Raw genomic sequence first — 24,240 nt, 5'->3', positions numbered from 1 at the left:
ATGTTTATCATCTGCCTCTCCCACTAGAATGTAAACTCCACAAGAACAGAGATTTCTTTTTCCCGGCTGCTACATTTCCAGGACTTAGATCAATGCCTAGCATATAGTGGATACTTAAAAAATTGTTGAAGGAAGGAATGAATGAATGGATAAATGAATAAATGCACTCAACTGGAGAGATCTCTTATTTCCCACCCAGCAATGACTGATGTCCCCCTGGGCCGCCAGCCTGCACGGTCTGTCTTTCTCTCATATTCGGTTCCTCGCCCTACCTGTGTGCTTCACAGGTGGTCTTTTTGGATTTGTATTACTGACCTCTCTCACGGCGGCCAGCACAGTTAATTACGCAAATGAAGCATTCAACGAATATGTGCTATATATGTTATGAAGTACCTAGCCTTTATCTAGCTTTCCTCAACAGTGTTCTTATGGTTCCAACGTTTTTCAAGAGCCACTGAAATGACTTCAACAAAGGCAGCTCACGTTCACAGTGGGGTAGTGGTTGTGTCCATTGTCCTTGATTCAGACAGGACTGCACAGGGTTCCCAACCATCTGGAAGCCTGGATCACAGAACAGACTGACTTTGGAGCCTGGCTTTAAATCTGCTGATGCAGTTCGCAGGTGAGGTACTGCTCCTTCTAAAGACGGGCAATCTAGGGGCAAAGAAAACGGGCAGATCTTGTCAGCAACACGGTGGCAATGCCATCAAGACAGGGGTTTCAAGTCTTATTTTGCACCAGTATCTGAGAGCTACTGTACTGATATTAAAACAACATGACATATAACCAGTTCACTGGTAAGAAAAATTACTAGGAAAATCTATTTGAGTTAACAAACAGCCTTCCCTCTTACAGCAAAAATCTGATAAGTGTTGTCTTTAAGGGGGGAAAAAAAAACCCAATATTTTAGGAATATTAATGAAATGTTCTTATGAATGATCAAATAACCACGAATTCTAGGGCATTTTCAGAAACTTGTTTAAATAATTGAGGCAGTTTTGATCTCTCAGAGTTTGACTATTCACTGCTTTCCTCCCTCTGCTCCCTGGCGCTATCCTATTTCCCTCATTCAGATGGCTGTAGAAAAGTGCTGAGCTAAGAGTGGCCCATATCAAGCAGGAGCACAGGACTTTGGTCAACACGTTAAAAATTAACTTTATTCCCCGTTTTGTTCCATTTCCTAATCTTATTTTTGTTCAAGTTTCCAATTAATGTGTACTCTGGTGTATGGAATGTATTCAGAGTTTAAAAGCATAATAAACCCTTCGAATGAAGGTAGGTAAAAATGATTCACTAGCTAAGCAATAGTCTGGGACACACTATTTGAGGAATAGAGGATTTTGAATTGTCGCCTTTTGCTTGAAAACCCCAGGGTGGCCCAGAGGTGGAAGGGTCTGTGGAAAGAGGAAATTCTAACCAGAACAGAATATGCTCTTGGAATCGATCTTCACTTTGCCCACAATTCCCAAGAGGAAATCAGGCCAGGCTAACACATTTCCTTTATTGAGTTCCTCTGGGCATGAGGTAGCCAGTGATTTCACCTGAAAGTTTAAAAACACATCTTTAGATAAGCTTTACTTGTTTCACAAACACAGAGTTATATTTTAACTTAGTCCTACTAAAAACATTCGTGAATGTTCAGGGGAGGGGGAACAGCAGGCGTTTACACGGTATGATTTCATGCACAACAGTAAAGTTGTCCTCTCTCTCCCTTTCCCCCACCTACCACTCCCTCTCCCCAAAATTTCTCCCATTAGGCTCATTGTTGCCAGGAATTCTGAAATTCTGCACATAGGCAATCATTTCTGGTCTAAAGTTTTGCAGTTTGTTGAGGTATTGTAAAGGCTGCCCATCTATCTCTGATTGAGAGTTGAGAAAGCTCAGGTTTAGAGAAGTTCTGCTACTGCAATAATAAGAGTAAGCCTTTATCTAGCCCTTACTCTGCCAAGCCATGTTGTTGGCAGTTGGATTGCATAGATCCCGACTCTTGGTGATACCATGTGTGCAGAGCAGAACTTCCTCCATAGAGTTTTCAATGGCCATAACCATTTGGAAGCAGGTCACCAAGCCTGTCTTCCATGGCACCTCTGGGTGGTTTGAACAGCCAATCTTACACCTAGTAGTTGAATGCTTAACTATTGGTGCCACCCAGGGACTCCCAAGCCATGCCATGAGATATATATGCAGGATTTTGTTCCATCATGTGAAAAATCTGGTATGTAGTTCTATTTATTTATCTTTCATTAATAAAAAAAACTGAAGCTTAGAGAGGTTAAGTAACTCGTTCAAAATCAACACAGTGAGTTCATGGTAGAATTGGGATTTGAACCAGGCTATTTAATTCCAGACTGTCTTTCATGACTAGCTCATCTGTTGCTTTCTATATATGATCTTGTGCCAGCCTAAATCTCTGCACCTTTATTTAGAGGGATTTGGAGCACTTTATTCTCTGTGACTCATCTATCTCTAAAATGATATGATTTTATAAAATAATCATTTCCAATAATATTTAAGAATATCACCAAGAAACTAAAAAGGGGGTTCATTGAAGGTTATCACAGATTACCACTGCCTGGCTTACTCTCCGACCATACCATCAAATGATAATGGTGAGAAATTCTGAAAACCAAGGGCTTACAATAAGATACGGCATCATTAGGCTGTTCACATTTTCACTAGGTTTGTACCTTTGCATCTCATTACTGTCATACACTGAAAATGGAATTGACCTGCTGTGGAGACAGGACATAGTCCCAGAGGTTGAGCTGGCTTATGGTGCCCACAAAAGACTCTGCTGGGTTGAATCCCTCTCCTTTTTTGTCTTGCTCTTGCCCAAGAACTAATGCACCACCACCTACAGAGAGAGAAAGAGAAAAAAGGAGGAACATTGGCCTGATTGTTAATCCTAAAATGCTGACTTAATGAAAAAGGGCATACAAAAAAATTGAACAATTAGCAGAACTCCAGCTTGTATACTGTGCACAAAACAAACAGCACCCCATCAAAAAAAAAACCCAACAAAACACCAGCAATTAATCTCCCCCACTCCCCCCTCCCCCCACCGAAAGACAGTTTAGCGCCACCTGTTGTTAATTCAGCATGCTTCCTGGACACCTCAATATATATCCCAAAAGGCATTTATTACACAGAGGGGCATGTAGTTCACCTAGGAAAAAGCTTCTGATAACTCACAGTCTGGATAATCAGGGGGAGGTAAATGTGACAACTGTTGATCTTCATCTAAAATCGAGGGCAACAAACACTAGCAAACTTGTCTAAGGACCACCACCTCCGGAGTCTAAGAGAATTATCTCCGTTTTGCTAAGACATACCAGGTATGGCTGAGCCAGCAGAGAGGCCAGAGCCACCATCTGATAATTTCCCATCGATATATACTTTCCAAGCTCCACCAACACTTGTCCAAGTGATTGCAATATGGTGCCACCTGCCATCATTCACTGAGGGGCAGTCTGTTATCCTTTCCTTGCCATTCACATAAAGAACCCAGCTGTGGAGAGAAAGATTCCAGGGGACATAGTCATCAGTCATATATGGCAATCCCTTCTGTGTGACAGGTTATGGTTTTTCTTCTTTTTTGGGGGTAAAGTACTTCATGTAAACTCATTGCTCCTTTTTCTCTATTTGGTCTCATTTCATAGGAGCAGATTTGATTCACTGACTTCATTTTTTTGTAGTGTATTGAGGAGTAGGAGTAAGTCTTAAGATGAGCTGAGAAAAGTGGGTCCAACTTGAGACAAGTCACAAGTCACAGAGAGGGCAAATCAAGAGAGAAAGAAGTCAGAGTTGTACAAATGTCAGGGTGGTCTCCTTTCTCTACAGTGTATGATTCCTGAGATCAGGAACAAACTTCTGATGTCCCAGAGAAAGTAAGTTCTGTTTCATGGTTGCTAAAGAAGTCACATGCAGATAAAGTAAGCCAATTCAAAGAAAAGAATTATATGGAACTAAATAACAGTGGCCAGCTAAAAGAAGTTTCCAACAACCATGTCACTTAAAGTGGCAAAGATAATAAGCAATTTAAAGTGAAAAATCTTAAAAAGCAAATGGAGATTTTCTCATTAACTGTAAACCAAAACTCACTACTCCATAAACAATAACCTCTTCTTTCCCCCTCGCTCCCACCCCAGTAACCACTAATAAATTTTGGTCTCTGTATATTTGCCTTTTCTTATATTTTTATATAAGTGAGGTCATGTATTTGTCTTTTTGTGATTGGCTTATTTCACTTAGCATAGGGTCGTCAAGCTCCATCCATACTGTAGCATGTATCAAGACTTCATTTCTTTTACTGGCTGAGTAGTATTCCATTGTATGTATGTACCACATTTTGTTTATCCATTCATTTGTTGAGCATTTAGGTTGTTTCCACCTTTTGGCTATTGTGAATAGTGCTGCAATGAATATTGGTGTACGAATATCTGTTTGTATCTCTGTTTCAAGTCTTTTGGGTATATACCTAAGAGTGTAACTGCTGACCATCCAACCCAGGTTTTTTTTAATTGCTGACCATACAGTAGTTTTATTTTTAGTGTTTTTAGGAAGTACCACACTGTTTTCCATAGTGCTGTACAATTTTCCATTCTAAACAGCAACAGATAAAGGGGTCCAATTCCCCCACATCCTCACCAACAGTTGTTATTTTCTGTTTTCCTTCTTTCTTTTTAATCTTAGCCACCCTAGTGTAAGTGAAATGGTACGTTGTTGAGGCTTTGGTTTGCATCTCTGTGATGGTTAATGATATTGAGCACCTTTTCATGTGTTTCGTGGCTACCTGAATGTCAACATTTTGATCAAAGACTCCACAGAAGAATTTTGATCAAAAGGGGGGAAAATGTAGAACAAAATTCCAAATTCTCCTGGAATCCAAAACTACTGCCCTGAGATAATCTTTAAATCTTAAACCAAATATATCTCCTGAACTCTTCTTAAAATCAAACAATAGTTTTGCTTAACTAGTGAAGAATGTCTGCCTTGAGCATTATGCTCTTTTAAGATCTATCTACAGGGGATCAAACTGACAACAGCAACTTGAAAGATTAGACAGGAACCTTAGGCTGTGGTGAAGTTTATGTTAATGGGTTATGTTTACGTTAACCAGCAACTCAGAAAAGAAGGGTGAGAATGGTTGCACAACTTGAAGAATGTAATCAATGTCACTGAATTGTACATGTAGAAACTGTTGAATTGGTGTATGTTTTGCTGTGTATTCTCAACAACAACAAAATTAAATGAATTATTAAACAAACGAAGCCCACAGAGTTGAGTAATAAGGAAGATATTTTAAAGTTACAAAAAAAAAAATGTTCATTCTGAAGGAAAAAATAAAGCAAATGGAGAATGTTGATAATAATTTATTGAATACCTCTCTGAGCATCTCCTTAGCCCCTGTATCATGTTTATGAAAAAATAATATTTTTGCAACATTGATTGCTATCTCTCTGCATTTTCTTACTCTTCTCCCCCAATTCAAGCAGGTAACAAGTTCTCTTGACATATATATTTTGCCTCAGGAGATGTTTTTAAATACATCTTGGGTTTTGTTTTGGAAAGCTCAAGTCCACTAGGAAGAACAGGGTTTGAGGGTAGAGGAGATGTCTACCAGAATAAAGAGATTTCCCTGGCCTGAGAAGAAGAAAGAGAGCTCAGTGGGTTCCCGAGAGCTGCAATCTTCTCACCAGCAGCAGGCTGTAGATGTGTGTGGATCTGAGGGGAAAACACGTTCATGAAAAAATGCACACCTGAATTTGTAGACTGGTTCATATTCAATGCATGTGTCAGTGGGTCGTAACGTCACAGAAATCAATTAGCCTTTGGAGATCCTGATGTGTAAAACGAGGAGTACCAGCCTTAGAGTCAGAGTCTTAGCTCTGCCATTCCTGGTGTGCGAGGCTTTAGGCAAATCATTTAGTCTCTCAGAAACTTAGTTTTACTATCTGTAAAATGGGCATGAGTTCCTCAGGTCATCACGAAGCTCAGATGAAGGAATACACAACACACGTATAACATATTATCACTAAACCTTTACCTTCTTACAGAACTTGTCCAGGTATTTTATTTGATTATTGACATCCTGCTGTCTTGCTGGAGCTCTGGATCACCAGTGCTTCTCTATCTCCCATTCCAGCTCTACCTTGATGCCAGGATAAAGTCCTAAGCCTGAGCTCCACCAGGCCTGTTCTCTGCTCCACTTCCTGGTCTTCCCTATATGACATTTGGGCTCTATTCTAAGCAAGCTACTCAAATCCCCAACAGTTACCTGCAGTTACTGTGTCCTGACACTTCTGCTTACCCATTATAATCAGTCAGGAGGAAGGTATTGTCACTGCCATTTTCAAGTGCATAGGAGATTGGCGTTCCATAGTTGGTGATGTCAGAAGATTTCATCCAGAACGCACAGGTTACAGCACTGAGAGATGGAAGCACTCCATCCAGCATGACATAACCATAGATTCCAGAAACTTCAAAATCCAGGTTAAAACCTGTAGACTGTTCTGCAACGAATAAGAAAATTGTACAGATCGTGGCACTCGCAAGGCACCTATCAATATTCTGAGTCGGAATCCACTTGACAGCACACAACAAGGTAAGCAGTACTATTGTCAAGGGAAGTTCATAACAGTAAATGAGATTATTTGAGAAGCAGTTTCAAAGTTAAATATATAGTATTTACAAAACCGATAACAGTCTTTTCAAATAAGATAATCAGTGAGCACCTAAGATGGCGAAAGCACTCGGTAGTGAAAGGAAGCAGAAAAACGGGGAAGAGTTGGAAGGAGAGGTGTTACTAAAGATGAATAGTTGGAAGGAGAGGGGATTTGCTAAAGATGAAACATACTGAAGCATGTCTCCTGCTGATGAAAATGACCCCATAGAGAGGAAGTAATCCGTGCTGCAGGAGAGAAGGAGGAAATAACTATAGGAGCAACGTTCCACCCCTACTCAGGGCTCTGGCTCGTCTCTATTTCCTAAGCAATTCAGCTCTGCCCCTAACCTTGCATACTCCACTCAGTAAAACAAAAATCCTACAGTTAAAAGACCCGAGCTCCCTTAGCAAGCAGTTTAGGATTGGTTTACTGGTTCTCATGTATGCCCAGGGATCTCACCTCCGAAATCAAGTACCTTATCAAAGCATTCTTTCTAAACATGTAGAATGTGAAGAGTTCTGCTTAATACAATTTTCTCCATCTTCCCTGACATCTCTAAGCTTTAATTTCCTCATCTGTACTATTGGAGATAATGATAATTGTGCCTAACATATTGGATAGCCATCCAGGTGGCACAAACGGTCAAATGCTCATCTACTAACTGAAAGATCAGCAGTTTGAACCCACCCAGAGGCACCTCAGAAGACAGGTCTGGCAATCTGCTTCGGAAAGGTCACAGCCTTGGAAATCCTATGAAGCAGTTCTACTCTGCACATACGCGGTAGCCCTGAGTTGGAATCAACTTGATAGCAGCTAACAACAGTGTATAAGATGTCTGTGATTATTAAAAAAAAAAAAAAAAAAAGTGCAAAGTGCTTAGCATAGTTTTTGGCACACAGGCAGTGCTTGGTGCAGGTAAAAACAGATATTTCCATTATACTGGAATAACACTGGGTTCATATATACCTGTTTCACATCTACTGCCTGAAAATCCCGGCCGACACTTGCAACTGTATGAGTTTAATTCATCCACACAGGTGGCCTGGTTTCTACATGGGTTAGACTGACATTCGTTTATGTTCGATTCACAGTGTGGCCCTGTGAAGCCTGGGGCACAATGGCACCTGAAAGGAAATAAAATGACATAACAGAATGATTGCAGAAAGGCATTACAGGAAGTCTTTCATTTATGATAACATTGTCTCAAAAGACATTGAAAATTGAAATGCTGAAGCATATTTTCCACATCAAAAGTTTTTTGATTTTCCACATCAAAATAGAAAAAGTTCAGACACTGTTCTAGATGCTGTCCATGTCTTCATGCTTTCTACATCTTCAGCCAATCTTTACAACAATGAGGCAATACTATTATTTTTCCCATTTTACAGATGAGGAAACTGTAGTTCAGAGAGGCTAAAGTAATTTTCCCAAGTCCTGGTAATGCAGTGGTTAAGAGCTTGGCTGCTAACCAAAAGTTCAGCAGTTTGAATCCACCAGCTGCTCCTTGGAAATTCTATGGGACAGTTCTACTTTGTCCTATAGGGTTGCTGTGAGTTGGAATTGACTCGAGAGCAACTTTTTTTTTTTTTTAATTGCTACTAAGTGATACTTGAAAATGAAATGTTGAGTGAAAAACAAATTGCAAAAGGTATGTATAATATGATACCACTTACATATCACTCCTAACAGTACTATATACTGTTCATGGAGTCACATATGTAGTACAGTATAAAATCTAAACAAGGAAGATAAACACCAACTTCAGGACAGTGGTTATCTTTGGGGAAGAAAGGAAACTGTGTGTGTATGTGTGTGTGTGCGTGTATGTGTGTTGGAGGGAATCCAACACTATCTTTAGCACTTATTTGTTTAAAACAAAAGATGTGATGCAAACATGGCAACAACACAGTGATGAATGCATGATTTTTATTCTTCTTTGTACTATGTTTGAAATATTTCAGAATTAAAAAGGGCCTGTTGGATAAGAACTTGGCTGATAACCAGAAAGTCAGCAGTTCGAATCTACCAGCTGTTGCTTGGAAACCCTATGGGGCAGTTCTACTCTGCCCATTGGGTCGCTGTGAGTCGGAATCTACTTGACGGCAATAGGTTTTGGTTTTTGTTCGATAAATGGTAACCAGTATTGCTATTAGCATTTTCACATGGAAACCTCTTTGATATAGGTAGGCTCGGAGGCATAATATGAATAAACGGTTTTTAGGGAGTTTAAAAAGAAATCTCACTTTGAATTGGGGGATCTTACTGAGTTCTCCGCATTTCATGATGTATCCATAAAATCTGAATTTCGCTAATCTTTATCCTCTGAGATTTGAAATCATTACAACACTCCAATATCTTCAATTACAAAATGGGTTTATTTGGGCAATAACTTGCATTCTTTTTGGATTAGGAGAGCGTACTTTCACCTTTCCCCTAGTTAGGATTGAGACAAATTTGGTATCCGCCAACTGTTTTGAACACTGAAGAGAATTTGGAGCCCTTGTATCTAGCTTTATCTGGAAATTTCTCATTACCTATGGTTAGGTGTTACATGACACAGGGTGCGAGAAGCCAATATGAAGCTAACGCAACACTGATGAAATCTTACCTCCTCAAACATCTGATCGGCAGAATTGCTTTCCTATTTCTTTCTGATAGTATCCTGGCTATTCACTGGGGGATTATGATGCAACAGGACTGAGACGGGAGGGGACTGGGAAATGCTGCAACTGGAGAAGACTTTTTTTTTCTGCTTTAACTTTTTGCAAACTTATAAAACCAGCAGCATCTTGAAGACAATAACGTTTTCAAAGATTCTGCATACAAGACCAGTCTGCCCTCTGTACTACAGAAGCCACAGATCTTGTAAGAGAAAGGGATGGAACAGGACAGTCTTGATAATGATGGTATGAGAGTGTTAGTTTTCAAAATATTCTACTGACACCCTAGGAACTGCTTCAGGAAGACAAAGTCTTCCTCCCTGCAAAGTCACTATTTTCATCCACAAAAACACAGCTTTATTATTTTATTTTTTATACTCTCAGGTTAGATTTTTGAATCAGGGTTACTAAATTAAGAAAAAAAAAAGTCTGAAAACCATGGAGATAGTATGTAGACTAGTATTGCAATAGTCGGATTGCACAATTCCTTGTGATTTTACCTACTGCGCAAACTTCAGCTAAAATATAAAAATTTGTCTAGTCTAGCGCTTATGCTTCAGTGTAATGGTATTTCCTTTCATCTTCTATGATTTCCTAAGTACAGAACAGTGGTCCCCAAACTTGGCTGTGCATAAGAATCACTGGGGAACTTAAAACATAGAGTTCCCTTATTTGAAAATTACTTACTTTCCACATCTGACTTAGTGAATCAGAGCCTCAAGTGGAGGGGAGATTCTGCTCTAGCCTGTACTCAGGCCAGCATTTGGGAATGGCTGACTCAGGGCTCCAAGTAATATTTCATGAAGGTTGCAGAATGAACAGTTAAGAAAAGAAAAATCGTGAGGAGAACAAAACATAGCCTTTTACCTGAAGCTATTGATACCATCTTTACAGGTAGCTCCATTTTTGCACGGTTGACTGAGACATTCATCCACGTTTTTTTCACATCGGGTACCCAAAAATCCAGGTGGGCATTTGCACAAGAACCCTCCAACCTGGTCTTCACAGACTGCATTATTTAAGCACGGACTTGGCTGACATTCATTGACTTCTATTTCACAGTGCAGTCCTGGGGATGGACGAGGAAGAGAAAGGACGCAAAAAATTAACTCCCCTGGAAAACTGTGAGCAAGGTGTTGACTCATTAGAGGATGCTGCTTTCTAAGGGATTGGAATGGAGGCTGCTGAGCTGCAGAGTAACTCACTGACCTAGCAAACTGCTCTGAGAACCAATTCTTTAATGAGCCCTGGTTTTTGAATTCTGCATTTTTGATAATCTTCTCTTTTTATCTCACCGTCTCTCTGAAACTAAGATTAGTAATGGACATCTAATTGAGATACTGATGTTTAAAAAAGAAAGCTAGTACATTTGGTCCAAAATTTTCCTCTTTTTTCTGCCTTGCCTCTTTCCTTCACTGGCGATTTTCTTACTTAGACTTTTTCCTTATCGATTTTTTTTTTTTAACATTTTATTGTGCATTAGGTGAAAGTTTACACAGAAAATTGGTTTCCCATTCAGTAAGTCATACACAAAATTTTCTGGGACGTTGGCTGCAATCCCTGCAATACATCAGCACTTTCCCCCTTTCCACCCTGGGTTCCCTGTTTCCATTCCTCCAGTTTCCCTGCTCCTCCCTACTTTCTCATCTTTGCTTTTGGGCAAATGTTGCCCTTTTGGTCTGGTATAGTTGATAGTTCTAAGAAGCACATTTCTCATGGGTGTTATTTTTTTTAAAGGGCAGTCTATTATTTGGCTAATAGGTGATCTCCAGGAGTGGCTTCAGTTCTAAGTTAGGGTAGAGTGTTCAGTGTCTTAGGACAATAGTCTCAGGGGTTCCTTGTTTCTATCAGACCAGTAAGTCTGGTCTTTTTCATGAATCTGAATTTTGTTCTACGTTTTTCCTCCACTCTAACCAGGATCTTCTGTTGTATTCCTGGTCAGAGTGGTTGGTGGGCACCATCTAGTTCTTCTGGTCTCAGGCTAGTAGAGGCTGTGATGCACGTGGGCCATTAGTCCTTTGGACTAATTTCTTCCTTGAATCTTTGGTTTTCTTCATTCTCCTTTGCTCCAAATGGGAAGAGACTAATAGTTGTAACTTAGATGGCCGCTTGCAAGCTTTTAAGACCCCGGACATTACTCGCCAAAGTAGAATGTAAAGCATTATCTTTATGAACTATATTATGCCAATTGACCTGGATGTCACCTGAGACTACGGTCCTTAGCCTTCTAGCCTAGTAACTCAACGCCTCAGGGTGTCTGGTTATATCTAAGAAGTTTCCACAACTGTGTCCCCTATGTGCTCTATTATGTGTATGAATATACATGCAGCACATACAAATGTGTATGCAGAAATATCCACAACCACACTATATACGCACACGGGTGTACTCCTATACGACCTCCCACATCTATTTAACATACATACCTACCTATGTATCCATTTATACAGTTTGTTATTCCTGTTTTTGCAGGATTGTACATCTAACAGTATTTACTTACTGCAGTTGCCCTTTATTCTTGCATACCTCTCAGTGTCTTCCTTTGCCTTGGCTACGTTGTGTTGACATCCTCCATATTGTATACTGCCTTTCCCTTCACCAAAATTAACAGTTGTCTACTATCTAGTCAATGATTCTTCGTCCCTCCACCCTCCCATCCCTGGTAACCATCAAAGAATGTTACTTCCTGTGTGTAAAGAAATACTGTATGGTCTCACACAACATTTGTCCTTTTGTGATTGGCTTATTTCACTCAGCTTAATGTCCTCCAGATTCATCCATGTAGTGAAATGTTTTGTGGATTCATCATTATTCTTTATCGTCATGTAGTATTCCATTGTGTATGCGTACCACAGTCTGTTTATCCATTAATCTGTTGCTGAGCACTTAGGTTGTTTCCATCTTTTTGTTATTGTGAATAATGCTGCAATGAACATGGGTGTGCATATGTCTACTTATGTCACGGCTCTTATTCCTCTAGGATATATTCCTAGGAGTGGGATTGCTGGACCATATGGTGTTCCTATTTCTAGCTTTTTAAGGATGCGCCATACCGTTTTCTATAGTGGTAGTACCATTTTACAATCCCACCAGCAGTGTATGAGAGTTCCAATCTCCCCACACCCTCGCTAGCATTTGTTGTTTCCTGTTTTTTTCAATCATTGCTATTATTGCCGTGGTGAGATGGTATCTCATTGTAGTTTTGATTTGCATTTCTCTAATGGCTAATGATCACTAGCATCTCTTCATGTGTTTGTTAGCCACCTGAATGTCTTCTTTGGTGAAGCGTCTGTTCATATCGTTTCCCCACTTTTTAGATGGGTTGTTTGTCTTTTTGTTGTTGAGGTGTTCAAGTTTTCTATAAATTTCTGAGATTAGACCCTTGTCAGACATGTCATTGCTAATGTTTTCTCCCAGTCTGTAGGTTCCCTTTTCACTCTTTTGGTGGAGTCTTTTGATGAGCATAAGTGTTTCATTTCTAGGAGGTCCCAGTTGTCTAGTTTATCTTCTGCTGTTCTGCGTTTTTAAATTATGTTTGATAGTCTATTTATGCCATAAATTAGGGCCCCATCTTTGTCCCTATGTATTTTTCCATGAACTTCAGAGTTGTAGGTTTAACATTTAGGCCTTTGATCCATTTTGAGTTAGTTTTTGTGTGTGGTGTGAGGTATGGACCCTGTTTCATTTTTCTGTAAACACATATCCAGTTTTGCCAGCACCTTTTGTTAAAGAGACAACCTCCTCCCCATTTAATGGATTTCTATCCTTTGTCAAAGATCAGCAGTCCATAGCTGGATGGATTTACTTCTGAGTTCTCAATTCTGTTCTATTGTCTATGTGTCTGTCACTATACCAGTACTGGGATGTTTAGACTACCATTACTGTAGAGTAGGTTCTGAAATCAGGAAGTGTGATATCTCCTACTTTTTTCTTCTTCTTCAATAATGTTTTAGCTATCTGGTGTAAATTAAGTTCATATATATTTTTTACTGTATTATTTTGCATTCATTTGCAAAATGATCTTACATGATTTGTATCCAGTTTCTTCTTGAATGTCTGTCTTAGCATGTCCTTGTTCTCTCTCTCTCCTCCAACCCCCCTCCCTCACCAATCTCCCTCTCTTTCTCTGTCTCACATTGCCTAGCATAGTTCTATTCACAGAGTGGAAATTCTGTAAATGCTTAGTGAGTGAAAAAGCCAAATGATTAGTAAGTTAAAATTAAAAACATATATGTTCACCGTAGAAAATATAAAAAATCCAGAAAAAGCACATTAAAGAAAAAATAAAAATCACCTTTAATCTCAGAAGTACTTTTCTAATATTTATTCTCTGCATAAGTATATATAAATGCATAAACAAAATGAATCCTCTTGTTTATACTGTCTGTACCTTGCTTTCTTTTTCACTTAACAGTATATTGTAAACACTTCCCTATGGTGTTAAATATTCTACATCATACTTGACTTAAATCAGAGGACTGACTATTCCATGGATTTATCCATGCCCATTTTTTGTTTTGGAATCAAATCATATACACTGAGATCTTGTAATTTTATAATTGAAACAATTCTACCATGTCACTTTTACAAACATTTCATGACTTCCCTCCCTCATTTGTTCTTCTAGATGAAATTTTTAATCATTATATTAATTCTGCTTCCTTGAAAAAAAAAACACTTTTGGGGTTTTGATTGAAGTTGATTGTACACTAATTTGGGGAAAAATAAGACTATAATATTTAGAACTGCCATTCAAGGATGTGTCTCAATTTTTAAGGTCTTTTTATCTTTCAGTAAAATTTAAAATTTTTCTTCATATATGTTCTGCATGTTTAAGTTTCTTATGCTTTATGGTGCTATTGTGAATTAAGTGTTATTCTGTTATGTTTTTTATTATATAAAAATGAATATAAAATATTTAAAATGTTTACATATTTATTTTAAACTATCATATTAAATCCCATCCATTTATAGCCTATCAATTTTAATCATTTTAGTTTAATGTTCTGTATCTCATCAGCAGATACTACAACTAATATTTGACTGGATCTCTTTTTCTTCTATTTGACTTTAACAGAAATTTCTCTAGTCCAATGTTCCTCAGGTATGAGTGAATGAATGCAGATTTCTGGGCCCCATCCAAGACCAAGAATGAGACTATCTGGAGGCAGGCTCAGGATTTTGTGCTTCTGTAAAACGGTGCGGGGGGAGTGTCTGACCTCCTCTAACTTCACAAAGAGGAAGGAGAACCAAGATCAACAGGCCAGGGCTGATTCCTATGAGGCGGAGGTCAGACGTGCCTGTTCTCTCTGCCATCTTTACTAATTCTGATATCAACCATCCTTCACACAGCATGCTCGACTTCTCTGCTGGGCTCAATAATTCATGGCAATGGCCACACAGAACTCACAAACCATACTCAAGACTAGGGGGTTTATTAGGGAAATAACAGTTACAATTCAGGCTCAGGAACACTCAAAATACAGTTCTTCCATCAAGACAGCCTCTTCCCAACCATGTTATCAGGCGTGCCTCTCCCTGGTCCTAAGTCTCTGCCCAAAGACATTCAGATTTCTCTCTCTGTGGGCTGGGAAGCCCATTTCACTGGCTCCTGCTGCCAGATCTCTCCTGCTGGTCTCTCCCCTCTTGGTGGTGGTGAGCTCCTCCTCTCTGCTCTGGAATTGGCTCTTTTAAGGCAAAACTGACCAATCCCCTTGGTAGGCCACATTTACCCTATCACACGGTGTCGCCCAATCGCCTGGGTGGGAGTTACAAGATCACGGTGAGAAAGGTAACACTGCAGCTGCAGCTTCCTACACGATTCTTATTAATAGAGTTTGATCTTTTAATCATATTGATCGCTGATTTGAAATATGTACTTTTAATCATATAATGGAATTTAAAAATATATTTGTTGACTGAATGAAAGACCATTTTGCTTCCAAGGAAGCTATTTTACTGATCTGACATTTTAGGAACCCTCTGCATTTCTTAAGAACTTTTAGAATTTAAAGAAAATATTAATAAATGTAACGATACCGTATTTTTGTGCAAATAACACGTGCCTTCTACATTTGTCTGCCAGTCCCAACCTCCCCTGTGAGGTATCTTTGTAAGTACGCTATGCTAATTTTTTCTACAGCAACATGTAAACAAAACTTGACATAGCGGCACTTCTGAAAATACCTCATGGTGGGGAGGAGGGCACGCTGGCGAACGCCGTGCATTCAGTAAAAAACGGTATGTGGAGCTTTACAGGATTTTAGGACAATATAGGAGGAATGGCAACATCTTACCTATGAATCCTTTTATACACACGCAGTGATAGCCGGCCAAACCATCAACGCAGGTTCCTTTATTTAAACAAGGACTAGAGCTACATTCATTTATATTTTCTTCACATAGTTGACCTGCAAAGGATCACAGAATTTTTGAGCTCGAGAAATGTGAAAGGACATTAAGACCAACAGTTTCAAGGAACTTGTTCAGGTGTCAGAGCAGAACAATTGGAAATCATGGATTGCATGTTGGTGAAACATTTTGCTGTTTGCAAAATATCTTGAAATAAAAAAAACCTTCTTGCATTCTACAAACTGTAAAAAAAAAAAATTGTCCAACTAGAAATTGGATACCAAGTCATATTTGTAGTTAAGATGGTAAGTGTTAATTTTGTATCAACAAATTTCACGTATTACTCTTTTGCTAGCTGTTTACACCTTTGGAGAGTTTATTCCTTTACAGATAAGAGGTAATAGTTACAAAGTTTGAAAAAAAAATAAGGGAGAAATATATTGAACAAAGAAAACAACTTATTTTGTTTTGCAAATTGAGAAAACACAGCCAATCTTCTGTGAAGCTCTTCCATTTTCAAGGTGAACATTACTTGAGAACAACTGATATAATTCAAACCCTTCATTTTACAGACCCAGAAAATGAGAATCAAAGAGATCTATGACATTTCCATAGCCAAGCATAGAAATGAGCCTAGAATCTTAAGTTTTTAAACTCAAGTATGAATATATAAAAACTGCTTGAGTTGAAGAGGTTAGGGTGCTTAGACCGACAACCCCTGGAAGTCTGTAACACGTATCTAAAAATTTACGTACTGTAGCAACATGAAGATGTACTAAGTGCAAATCTCACCAATAAGTCAGCTTTGGATAACAGTAAATCTAAGATAGACTCTGTACTCTCAGATAGACGACAGTGAGCATTTTTTTGTCTTTCACAGTAGGTCCGCCCAATAAATTTCATGTCTAGTAAATATTTATTTTGATTTAGAAGCCTGCATCTATTTTTTCCCAAAGTGTGTGTCTGCCATTATGGGCACAAGCTTTCACTAGGATTCAACCCTAGGTGCCACTGACTTGAGATTCAGAATTTCAGTTAAGAAACGTGTGTTGAAGCTGCACCATTCTCGTATTGTATGTGCAAATGCAGCCATATGCACGTGGCAAAGAGGGTGGAGGGAGGGAGTGAGAGAATACTGAAATTGGGCAAGCTATTTGGGTACAGATGCAGCTGCTGAACGCACTGTCTGCAAACCTGAATGTTCCTCAATTGGTTTTAGAGTCTGCATGCCTCTCAGAATGCAAGCTTAGTGTGCTTTGTTTTAAAATATATGTGACATGGCCCCTAACTGCAAACCAGCTACTTTATCTGGTATACACGATCCAAAATTTATCTCTTTCCTTGTTGAAGGCAAAACAAGATTATTGAAAGATAACAGGCCTGTCCACTCTACTTAACTACTGATTTAAGGGATTTTCAAGGGCTATTTTGATATCTCCAAGTTTCTCCTATATACAGACTTTTGAACTAAACTTCCAGGTAAAATATGATTCTACTGTATAAACTCAATGTATTTCCCCATATGACTATGATTACCATTGCCACATGAACTCCACATGGAGAAAATATTAAGAGTTGATTTAAATGATTACTCCTATACATTTTGATATTCACATTTTCATTTCTTTATGAAAATTGTTTCTGCATGATAAAGTCATTAGACTCTAGTTCCTTCAAAATAGTCACATATTTGAAAAGATATCTTGAGGTATGTTTTTAGTATTATAACAATAATTTTACGAGTTATGTAACGTGTTGGATGATGTAGATATTATCTCATCATTCCCCCACAGCAATATTTTGAAGTTATTGGCACTTAGAAAATAATAAATTATATTCTATATCATGTGACCAGATTATAAATATTGTAATAATTGTAATGTGATTGAACAAAATTAAGAATAAGATCAATGTTTGTAAGTTACAGGGCGGGGGGGGTTAAAACTGCTTAAATGAGAAATGCACTTAAATATATGTATTCACTTAAGTTAAAAAGGAGAGGCAGAGGAGACCATAACAATCTGAGGGACACAAATGCCTAAGGTTCCGCTAGTAATAGTCACACACACATACACAGGAATAAGCACATACACACGTTGTAACTTAAGTAAAATACTAGTGAAGAGGTAGCGGAAGATCCAATCTTTGCTAGGCTTCACATACTTGCTCTCATTTGATGACCCTTCACTGTTACATATGATGAAAAGTCACAAATCTAGTTGATGAAGATAGGGCTCAAAACCAGATCTGCCTGTTTTACAAATCCCAAGCAGTTTCATACTGCCAAATTAATATCATGACATGACAGCATAATGAAAAGAACATTTTCCAATGCATATAACTTAATATTAGAAAACATGCCTCTTCAGCATGTTTATAATATTTTTTATGAATGTATTCTGCCAATGCATTTAAAATTTACCTCAGCTATGAAATTTTAATGATTCCAAAGTTTATATGGAAACCCTGGTGGCGTAGTGGTTAAGTGCTATGGCTGCTAACCAAGAGGTCGGCAGTTTATATTGTAAAAACAAACTTTTCCCTTACCCGTGTAACCAGAAGGGCACTCACAAATGAATTCCCCAACATGGTCTTTACAAACTCCATTGTTGAGGCACGGCAGTGAGCTGCATTCGTCAATTTCTATTTCACACTTTAAGCCTGAAATGCAAACCAAACAACGAAGGACAATCAAAGACAAGGGTTAAGAGAAAAAGAACCACGCTTGTTCAAAGATAAATATCGCAGAAATCTGAATTTACAGGGTAGGGGTGCTGAAAGAAAGGGAAATATTTATTAAATGCTACCATCTAGTCAAATTTTCAACGAAAACATTGCGTCTTTCTAAACAGATTTAAGATATCCTTACAAGGATGCACTAAAGGTAGGAAAGGATTATAAGCTGGAAGGGATAACTGGAAGCATAAAATGTGGCCAGGAATTGGGTTAATTCCAGAGTCAAAAATTGTTGTTGTGTGTTGTGGGGCCGATTCCAATTCATAGAGACCCGATAGGACAGAGTAGAGCTGACCTATTGGGTTTCCTAGGCTGTAATCTTTACAGGAGCAGACTGCCAGGTCTTTTCTCCTGCATAGCCGCTAGAGGGTTCAAACTACGGACCTTTTGGTTAGCAGCCAGCTACTTAACCATTTCGTCATCAAGGCTCCTCCTAAAGTAAAAAATCCAAAAAAAAAAAGTAAAAAAAAAAAAAAAAGGAAGTCATAAATACTTGCTACCAAGGTCATCTGGCTGAGGGGGTGGGTGGAGCTAAATCTTGCCAGATCTCAGCTCACATGCAGAGCTGAGTCCTAGAGTAAGACTGCATCTTCCCAGACAGTGTGCACAGGCTTCTATGGGCTAGCTCTGCCGGAAACCCATGTTCTTCCACTGTACCAGGGGGTCTCAAGGTGCCCCACCCCTATCAATAGCACCTACATTCCCTGGAAATTTGATGGAAATGCAAATTCTCAGGCCCCTCCCCAGACTTTCTGAACAGAAACTCTGGGGGTGGGGTCCAGCAATCTGTGTTTTAATAAATCAACCAGACAATTCTGATGCATGTTAAAGTTTGAGAACCACTGTCCTATGCCAGGTCCTCTCTCAACCACCACTCATTATAGGACTCTAGAATAAGATCCATCATTCTTATAGAATATCAGGACCAAGAGTTTTTATAAAAATTGAAACACACACATATATACACATACACAAACAACCTAGTAAGCTGTAATACCAAACCAAACCCGTTACTGTTGAGTTGATTTTGACTCATAGTGACCCTACAGGACACAGCAGAACTACCCCATAGGGTTTCCAAAAAGCAGCTGGTGGACTCGAATTGCCAACCTTTTGCTTAGCAGCTGAGCTCTTAGCCACTGCGCCACTAGGGCTCCAAGCTGTACTGAGTACATGCTAATATTTCTGAGCATCTGGAGGTTATATTTTATTTCCCAACTTTCCTTTTGTTTCTTTTGTGTCAAATTCTTTTATTAAATAACATTTTTTTCATTAAAAATATTTCATGTTGGTTGTGCCAAATCTGAAAAAATACGAACTGTCTAGACGAAAACAATGAGTATTTTAAAGAAATTTCAACTTTAAAGTACAGTAAATTAGCCTCAAAAATTACATTTCTGGATGGAATTGGAATATGAATCAAACTGCAAGAAAGCATAATTCTTATACTACATAATCAAGTCCAAGACAATACTGTTATTCTGAGAACGGCCTCCAGAAAGATAATAACGAAGCAACAAATCACAGCTATTCACAAGAACTTTCACCAGTTCACAGCCAACGAGAGAAACTGAGAGTTTGTTTGAAAGTACATATGGCTGGACAAATCTGGTGAGTGTCCTGCATTTAGTGTGTGTTAGAATAAAATTTTGGACACGACCCTGGAACTGTACTTATTTCAATTTAAATTGTGAGTTATGATGTGACTTTTACATAGAGACTTTTTATATGATTCTTTACTCTCCTCTAAGGTGTGCAAAGACAACTGCCGTTTGTGAAGTATGTATACTTTTTTCACCTACTGGCTTGTGTTTTTCAATCAAATGTTTGTGCACTGATATGGTCTAATATATCTTACAAGGAGTCTTGGTGGTGCAGTGGTTAAGTGCTCAGCTGCTAAATGAAAGGTTGATGATTCAAACCCAGCAGTTCCTAGGGAAAAAAGACCTGATCAGCTACTCCCATAAAGATTACAGCCTAGGAAATCCTATGGGACAGTTCTACTTTGTCACTTTTGGTTGCAATGAGTTGGAATCGACTCAACAGGACCTGAAGACAACAACAATGCATCTTACAGGGTATATTTTTAATGTTACAAATTTTGATATTCAATTCACAATGATTTCACATGAAAATACATTAAAATTTTTATTCCTCTATGTTACCTGTATATCCAGGTGGACAGAGGCAAACATAACCAAGCCCAAGTTGTTGGCAGGTTCCACCATTGTGGCAAGGGTTTAAGAAGCATTCGTGGAAAACCTACCAGTGACAGAAAAGTAATCTATAAGAGACAAAACACTCTCTATTCATTTCAAAGCAATGTGACAAGGGAGTCAACAGGTTTGCAATATTAGGCATCTAGTCCTAGTTTAAAGGTGAGTTCACTCAAACTAGCTGGACTGCTGCCTGCATAATGTTAGTACCTGCCATATATGGGCACATGTGATATATTTTATTCTTAAGTAATGTTCTGGTAAACTCAAGCAGTGTTTCTAAGTAGTAGCTGCACATTATAATCCGTCTGAGGTGTTTTTTAAAACATACTAATGCCACGGTCCCAACCCAGACTGTCTAAATCAGAAGCTTTGTGCATCCTTATTTTGAGAAGTTGGCCAGTGGATTCAAATATGTCTCCAGGGTTGAGAGTCACTGCTCTTGGGCTTCCCACACATTTCTGTGTTCGCTAAGCTCAGTTTCAAGTACAGGTTGTTATATTTGGACCTAGGCAAGTTGAAGTAAGAAAAATAATTGCAATATCCTCTTCAAAAATAGTAAAGACCAAGGAATTCATGGCTTTAGGCACGGTGAAGTCAGAGTAATTGCTGAATGTACCAATATAATCAGATATAACAACCCGTCTTTTACAAAAATGAAAACCATTGATTATGTTCAAATATTTTTAAATCCACACCTTATTTGACTAAATGATTTCTTCCCCCCTGCCCCGGAGAAAAAAGTTAAATAATTTTCGTGATAGGTGAGTAACTTTCTGCCAATCAGAAAAGGCCTTTGGCTACACCAAATGCCCTTACTCAAACATTGGGTTATGCTATGGCGTTAATTATTGGTGAATCAAAAGGCTCTCTACATCCACACATTCTCAGTGCTATATGTTGCTGGGGAAAACTGATATTTTTGGAACTTACAACTTCTGCTAATACAGCATTTTTGGAAAGCTCCCATTGGAAACCACAAGTAAATGCAATTATTCATTTATAATGTTCCTGAGTCTTGATTAAAATTTTAACTCTAGCAGTCTTTCTCTGTGTGACAAGCGTAATGACAAACTATTTTCCAAACTTTCTGCTACAGAAAATTTCATAATCGGAAAATGGGCTTGCCTGGCTGCTGATTTCATGCTTCTTTTTGATGTGTCCAGGAGAGACACGTGGTACTATACTCTCCTCTGCTGCAGAGAACGTTGAACTAAAAGCTAATAAAATTAATAGGAAAACATTAGAAAAACATGTCAGTCTGTGGTAGCTATTGCCAATAAGTTGATTTTATCTAGATGCTATAGTCAAGATTCTGGTTCTCAGAGTGGGCAAAGCCCCAGTGTTTTGTTTTAGTAATACTCAGAGAGCACAGACGTGGATGGCATATGTCATTCGATCTCACACTCTTAGAAGGAAACTTAGAAGTTATCAAGTTCAATGTTTCCCAAACAAGAATCTTTGAGCTACTGTCATCAAAAAGACCTCAAAAGGACAATTTAACAAGCCGAGACAAGTTAATATTGCGAATTAAAGCTTCCACAGAAACAAGCAAGTACTCCAACATGTGATTATGTAAGCAACAAAGTATATCATCTTACTTGAACAATCTGTGATGGATCTAGCACCAGTGATGGTTGTAGTTCCATAAAACGGACAAGATAAGCAGAAGGACTTCCCTGGATCGGGTTGGTAGTAGTCGCGAGGACATGGATAACAGGGCATTAACCCAGAACGAGAGAATTCTCCCACTGGACAAGATACTGCAAAGGTAAAAACAAATTATTTCTGCATATGAAGCAACACACCTACCTTGAAGAAACGTGTTGTGTTTGGTTGTAAGAAAGCTACTGAATTACTAATATAACGCCTTCCACATCTTTAATATTCATACTATCTTATCACAAAGATAAATATTTTGTTGTGTTTCCTTTCTGTCTTTAATAACATACCCATAAAGAAACCAAAGCCGTTGCTGTCGAGTTGATTCCAATTCATAGTGACTCTGTAGGACAGAGTAGAACTGCCCTATAGGTTTCCAAGGAGCAGCTGGTGGATTTGAACTGCTGACCTTTTGGTTAGCAGCCCAAGCTCTTAACCACTGTACCACCAAGGCTCCGATAACATACGTTAACTCCATAAAAATTAGAATTGACTACACAATGTTATATTCTGATTTTCAACTTAACATTATAAGCATTTTCCATCATTAAATAATTTTTTTATTAAATAATATTTTAACATGATTTTTAATAAATACAAATGATTACATCTACTGAGCATGACTGAGCTAACCTTTTCTCCACTACTGGACATTTAGGTTATTTTCATTTGTTTGCTATTATGAAATGAAAGTTTCTACATAAATCTTTGTATCTGACTCTGCTTATTTCCTTGGAATAAATCACAAGGGGTTAAGCCGTTAGGTCTAAAGACTTGGAAAAAAAAATTAAAGCCAATGATATATAATATCAAAGCATGAAAAATAGCTCCAGTTTACACTGCCATCAAGCGTATGAAATCTTCTTCTCCCTTTATATTCATCAGCAGTGATAGTAATTATTTTTAAAAAATTCGATTTGAAGGTAAAACAGAATTGCACTGTTAATTTAATATGCGTTTTTGAGGATAAATGAAGTTATTTTCTTCTTATGTTGATTAGAAATTTTATTTCTTCTATACAGTTGCATATTATTCATTGGGAATCTTACTTTTATGATGATTTTATAAATCAAGGACATGAATACTTTGACACACATAGAGCAAGTATTTTTGCCAGTTTATGTTTTGTCTTTTAATTTTATTTAACTGCTTTCATTGAATGAGGTATTAGTTTTTATTCATTCCTATTTAATCATGGAATAATGTAAGAGAATAGATTTCCCTATGAAAACAATTTTAGCTAAATCACAGTCCTTGATAATTAATATTCTCATTTTACTTGCTATTTTTTAAATAATATGAATTATAATTTTGATTTTTTCTTTGATGTAATTGTTTTCTTGGAGGGGTGACTTAAAATGTTATTTGCACAAACACTGTAAACTCATTTAGTTTAAAATGGTTTTCTGAGTCTTAAGTTTCCAAAAATGATGGTCTGTTTAGAAAAATACTTTCCAAAGAGTCAATTAAAATAGTTAACTAAAAACATAAAACTTCCACTGTAAAAGTATAAAAATTCTGTTTGAGAGGATTTATGAGTGTATATTAAAAGCTAAAAAGAAACTCCATCAGAAAAGTCCAAGATGCTATTATAAACTGTTACATATCACCTTCAGCATAACATTACTCTCAAAAAGAAAAGCCTATATTCCTAAAAACTGACAAAATGCCAAAAATTATACTAACATAGACTAGTAATAGAATATTCAGTTTAAAAATCAATGTCTGTTGTTTTCCAGAACAGCTAACAGGCTATTGTGATGTCTATAATTCGTTTCAAAATAGTTTGGCATGAAAGCGTAAAATAGATTTGCATGTGAAAATCAGTTCAAATTACATTCCAAGGGCAGACATATTTCTAAACAGAAATTTACTCAGCAAGAGTGGTCAATTAGCAATTAATATAGTATTTATATAATGCAATAAATAAATAAATTAAAAAAATACAAA

At 37.9% G+C, this 24,240-nt stretch overlaps 1 protein-coding gene across 1 annotated transcript in view; it reads right to left on the bottom strand.

The window, feature by feature from the left end:
* Nucleotides 1-24,240, bottom strand: part of SVEP1 (sushi, von Willebrand factor type A, EGF and pentraxin domain containing 1) — a 193,131-nt gene that overhangs the window by 49,957 nt on the left and 118,934 nt on the right. The window contains exons 19-30 of the mRNA XM_003407810.4: nt 22,230-22,391; nt 21,757-21,848; nt 20,578-20,674; nt 18,224-18,337; nt 15,622-15,735; nt 10,193-10,394; nt 7,632-7,789; nt 6,311-6,512; nt 3,333-3,508; nt 2,730-2,854; nt 1,418-1,541; nt 484-654 (exon numbers count right to left, since the gene is read on the bottom strand). Coding sequence (XP_003407858.2) covers nt 484-654; nt 1,418-1,541; nt 2,730-2,854; nt 3,333-3,508; nt 6,311-6,512; nt 7,632-7,789; nt 10,193-10,394; nt 15,622-15,735; nt 18,224-18,337; nt 20,578-20,674; nt 21,757-21,848; nt 22,230-22,391 — 1,737 coding nt within the window. The remainder of the gene's footprint in view (nt 1-483; nt 655-1,417; nt 1,542-2,729; nt 2,855-3,332; nt 3,509-6,310; nt 6,513-7,631; nt 7,790-10,192; nt 10,395-15,621; nt 15,736-18,223; nt 18,338-20,577; nt 20,675-21,756; nt 21,849-22,229; nt 22,392-24,240) is intronic.

The sequence above is a fragment of the Loxodonta africana genome, chromosome 9 (genome assembly GCF_030014295.1).
Source record: "Loxodonta africana isolate mLoxAfr1 chromosome 9, mLoxAfr1.hap2, whole genome shotgun sequence".
NCBI classification, from domain to species: domain Eukaryota; kingdom Metazoa; phylum Chordata; class Mammalia; order Proboscidea; family Elephantidae; genus Loxodonta; species Loxodonta africana.
This window is presented reverse-complemented; position numbering and strand designations above follow the sequence as displayed.